Source organism: Limulus polyphemus, unplaced genomic scaffold, assembly GCF_000517525.1.
Source record: "Limulus polyphemus unplaced genomic scaffold, Limulus_polyphemus-2.1.2 Scaffold148, whole genome shotgun sequence".
In the NCBI taxonomy this organism is placed as follows: Eukaryota; Metazoa; Arthropoda; class Merostomata; order Xiphosura; family Limulidae; genus Limulus; species Limulus polyphemus.
Genome location: NW_013665758.1, coordinates 552,445 through 557,856, shown reverse-complemented (window position 1 = coordinate 557,856; position 5,412 = coordinate 552,445). Strand labels below are relative to the sequence as shown.

At 34.6% G+C, this 5,412-nt stretch overlaps 1 protein-coding gene across 1 annotated transcript in view; it reads left to right on the top strand.

The window, feature by feature from the left end:
• Positions 1-2,766, top strand: part of LOC106475580 (leukocyte elastase inhibitor-like) — an 8,216-nt gene extending 5,450 nt beyond the window's left edge. Inside the window, exon 2 of the mRNA XM_013936263.2 lies at positions 1,040-2,766. Coding sequence (XP_013791717.2) covers positions 1,057-2,337 — 1,281 coding nt within the window. The 5' untranslated portion in view covers positions 1,040-1,056 and the 3' untranslated portion in view covers positions 2,338-2,766. The remainder of the gene's footprint in view (positions 1-1,039) is intronic.
• The last annotated feature ends 2,646 nt before the right edge of the window (positions 2,767-5,412 follow it).

Here is a 5,412-nt window from a genome sequence, read left to right as displayed (position 1 = left end):
AGTGATATAAGGACGAGCATTTTTGATGGGGTGAGGATTAGAGCCCGCGACACTCAGATTGTGAGTCGAGCGCCTTATCCACCTGGCCATGCCGGGCACAACTAAACGCGAGCCGTTAATTTTCAAATGCATAGCCCGGGAAAGCTAACCACGTGCAGTCTTTATTAATGAAAGTTAAAATAGCATAATAATTAAAGGAAGTACATCTGAAAATATGATAAAAACTGATGAAAACTGCGAGAGCATCCTGAGTCTGCGATTTATGGTTATTCACATGTTATTGCACAAAAAGCTGATGAAAATTTCCATGATTATAATCCACATTTATTAAATGTATAGCCTGAAACAAAACAAAAAATACCTATTCTTAATAAGATACCTTCTCTTGTAAAAAGACTTGATGCTTTTCTCGCCAGGGGTGATGAACTTTCATTTTTATAAATTACTAAGAAATTTTGGACTGGGTGTGGCTTAGTAATTAGCATAATGGATTATGCATCCGAGGATCCATGGTTTGCATCATGTTGCCACAAAATTGCGCTATTCATTTTGGGCTTATGGGGTCGTTGTAAATGTCAGCATGTACCACTATTTTATTAGAGTATTTCTAAGAGTTGGCGGTGGGTGCTATTGGCTGACAGTCTTTCTTCTAGACTTTCTAGAATATACAAACAAATAATTCAAAGGTCCCGCACACAACTTATGGTTTAAATATGTGTGACTCCTGTGGACCGAAAAGTGTGATTTCATGACAAAATGCCATGACGACGGTGTCTCCTTCTACTTCTAACACGTTATATGATATTAAAAGATAATTCACGTAAATAATATTTACTTGTTTTGTGAGAAATTAGATAGTACAATATGACTTTATTTGACATAAACTGAGATGAAAAGAAATAATTAATATATATATATATAAGTCTATATAAATATATTCTTGAGCAAATAACTTGTTTTCGAAATTCGTTGAAATGTAATATAATCTTCATAATATTTTTGAAATATAGAACAGAATTGTTTTGCCTTTTTTTTGCAGGTTCTGTTTGTTCTCCTATGTATCTTACAGCAATGGCAAGTATTTGCTTTCTGGCCACCTTGTTTTTAATATGTACCTCTCTTGGTCTAACTATACAACAGTGCATTTCTCACAACGACAGTGCTGGAACCCAAGAAGATATTGATGCAGCAGTTCGTGCTTATGTAAATGGTTCATTAAACTTCGGACTGGAAATGTTCCGTATTCTTCAGGCAGAACCTAGCGACAATACTACGCGTGGCTTGTTTTTCAGCCCTTTCAGCGTTTGGTCGGCTCTGGCCATCACTTTTACTGGTACTAAAGGATACACAGAGAATGAACTTCGCTGTCTTTTGGGAATTGGAGGCGTCGATAAGGGTTTCAACGCTGTCGCCTACAAGTCCACTCAACGCTGGTACGAAGAACGTAGGAAGGGCAACGACTCCTTCCGGTTGGCGAATCAACTCTATTTTCATTATGATATCCCACTTCGCGAGTGTTTAATGGATTACTTTAAAGAAGATGTTAGCCAACTAGATTTTCATCGCTATCCCGAACAAGCACGATTGACCATCAACGAATGGGTTGAAGAGCAAACCGATTATAAGATCACAGGTTTTCTTCCGTCTTCTAGCATTAATTCGATGACCAATTTTGTTATAGTTAATGCTGTATATTTTAAAGGCACTTGGATGCAACAATTTGAAATTCACAAGACACGCCCCGGTACATTTACTAGTGGCGTTGGAATAGAACAAGAGGCTCAGATGATGAATATGCGAGGGATATTTCTGTACGGAGTGAACGAAGTCTTGAAGTGTCAGGTTCTTGAGCTTCCATTTTCCGGAAATGACTTCAGTATGGTGATTCTGCTTCCGGAGAACCGTTATTTTGGTGTCGACATTCTCTCTCGTCTCATAACTCCTGATCAGGTTTCCGATATTTTCTTCTCTGTCTATCCAACCGATGTGTGGGTTTCTCTTCCAAAGTTCCGAACTGAAAGTAACTTTGATCTTGCGTTCGTCTTACAAAAGATGGGTCTCCGAGAAATATTTGACCCACGATATGCCAACCTGACTGGCTTCACCGAGCACAAAGTGGTGGTTAACATGGATGGTGTTTACCACAAGGCCTTTATAGAAGTGAACGAAGAAGGTGCAGAGGCAGCAGCAGCTACAGGGATACTAGCAGCTCGTTCAGCAAGGCCAGTAGGACCAGTCAAGTTCATAGCTGATCATCCATTTTTCTATTATGTTCGTGACAATTTATCCAACATCATCCTTTTCATGGGTACAGTGGTGCGTCCGATATACGACTAATGAATCTACATCAATTTAAACTAATTGCCTCAAATTAGAAATCCAGAAAGTGCAATGGTAGGAGGCAAGTAAAACTGAGATTTAAGCGCCAGTGTATACGGGGCAGAAGATGTAAAGATTTTACAACATCAAACGTCCTGGAATTTTATATAATGATGATAAAGGGTAAGCTAAGCACTGCCGAAACAGTAGATGATATTTAGAGCTTCGAAGTTGAGGAAGATTAATCTTGAAACTTTGAAGATAGATACTAAGCAACAACTTTGTGTATGTTTTGAAGCTTGCAATCAAAATATAAAACAAAATCAAAATGCTCTTCATGTTTATAACTACCTACCAAAATAATTTTCATTGATGTGATGTTCCTTATCCACACTTACGAATATACACTATTTACTCTGATGACGAAATAACAAAAAGGCAGACAGACAAATTATGAATTTGTTTTCAAACATTGTTGAGTTTGAAAATAAAAATAAAACTTCTAAGTATTGTTATATTGTAGAGTATTAGAGAACAAAATGTATAAGTATTTTTATAATGTATAGAATAACAATACTTAGAAGTTTTATTTTTATTTTCAAACTCTACAATTTAACAAGACTTAAAAGTTTTTTTTTTGTTGTTGTTGCAATATAAGCGGCAGGACCAGCGGCTTGTAACATGATTTTATCTTAAACTCTTTTAATTTTGAAAGGTCAGTAATTTCAAGTGTTCCTCTTCTCTGTATTAAAATATCCATAATGTTTAAGGTGAACATCATATCTGATCATGTCTCTCAAAACTATAAAGTATGCAAAGTTCTATAGACCTCATAAAAAGTATCTTCTTAAATTTCTTATTAATATTAAATCATCTTCGATTTCTAACTTTCACGTTACTGCAACAGTTTCACTTGGCCACAGCGTCAGTTTCAACTTTATATGACACTGAATTCGAATTAATAATATCTTAAAAGTGAGAAAATCTATTTACACAGTTAGTTGAAACAATACACATCAGATACCGAAAGCAATCTGTTTTACGTAGGTATTATTATGATATATTTCTGTAAACTGGTTTCAGTGAATAAAATATTGGTAAATGTCTAAAGGATTAATGCACTGTTCGTAATTAAAACTTTGAACAAATGTTTTGTATCAATGAAAAGAATCATAGCATGTGTGTGAAAATACATCCGCAACTGCTACAGATCTTAGGATGTGAAACAACACCGTGGTGCGTAGATAAACTACATTGTTTTAACGGTTTCTATTGTTTTGCCGGTTCATTTGGATAATTAGGGAAAATAACAATGCAAACTCCAGTCAAATTAATGATAAATGTTTTCTTTCATCGACTACGAGCTCTACAAGTCAACTGATGTACGTTGATAAACCTAACTTCGTGGTAGACACTAGTATAACAACTTCACTTGCTAACTTCTCTAGTATGTACAGCACTTTCTTGTATATCTCTTCAATCGTCGAAACACAAACTCAATATTCACGAAATTGAACTAACTCACTAACTGACTAAGAGTAACATACAAAGTAACTAACAAACTTGCTAACTTAATAATCAATCGTCAACCGACTTCACTGACTTACTCAGTGGTTAATTATCAACTGGCTTTACTGAATAACTCAATAATCACTCGTCAACTGACTTCACTGACCAACTCAGTAATCAATCACCTGATTTCACTGACTTACTCAGTGGTTAATTATCAACTGACTTTATTGACTAACTCAATAATCAACAATTTAACAACTGTTAAAGTGTGAACGCCTTTTTTTTTAAGCTGGTTAAACGTGGTTTAGCGAATTGCGTCTTTGGCGATGGTCATGGCGGACATAGTGAGGTTGAAATACTATTATATACTCTTCTTTGAAAAACCCTCAGAATAAAGAATGTAGTGTTATAAAAACACAATACTATTATTACAAGACATATAAAAATAATATACTGTAACAGACTGAGTGATCATATACTTAGTCTAACTCGCATTTTACTATTAATATCGTTTCCTAAACTTTGAAGAGGGTTTTAAGATCTCTCCCTGGCTAACAACACAATAAATGTCTAAGCTGAATAGCACTGTTGATTCAGTGAATATTTATTTCATGTGTGCGAATTTAGTGAACTTAGAATTTGCTTTAGAAGTTGGAGCAGAAAGTTATCAATATTTAAATCAATTCATTGTATTCATAATAGTTATATATATTTGTTGAGATTGGTTGTTTCTTGAGCAAAACTTGAAGATAAAAAAAAAATGCACTTGATACTATTTATTTGTATTTAAGCACAAATTTACACAATCTTAGGGGATTTAATTAAAAATAACTCAGAAGTATTTAGACATCTTTTAGAAACTAAGATGTTTTTCAATTAATCCGCTAGTTTCTCAGGGTGATTAAGAAAATTTATTAGAAATGGTCAATACTACTAGTTTTAGGAATTCCCTTTCACGGATAAACAGTTCGGGACGTTCTTTGTTGATGTCGGTTTGGTTGGGTTGTTGTTAAGCACAAAGCGATACAATGTTCTTCTCACCACGGGTATCGAAACTCGATTTTTAACGTCGTAAGCTTACAAACCTGACGCAGAGCCACTGTAGGGCTGTTGAAGTTGGTTTACGCAAGTAAAGCGAAAACTAGATAAATTAATAGCTCATAAAGTGAAGTTCTTATTAAAATCTTGAAACAGCAACAGAAGGTATACAGAATTTGCCATGGTAAAAATTACTTAAAATTTATAATTATACTTTCTCAAATTCCTTTTTTTTTCTCTAGCAACAAATTGCGGAAAAAATGTGTTAGGTGATTACATGAAATCTACGTTTTCCAGTAAAGCAATAATTTTGTAAAAGTTGGTAAATAATGGCTATTTGGACTTGTGTAACTTTAAGATATATAATTAATTTTCGTTCTTGTCGTTATATGCTTTTCGTAGAAGAAAACCTAGACTGGATTCCCCCATGCTCTTTATTACTAATCCTTTATAGGAGTACTTCTTGCAAAAGTTCATTAGTAATTAATTAAAGATACCGTAAGGGGGAGACCTTGTTTGTTTGTTTGTTTTTGAATTTCGCGC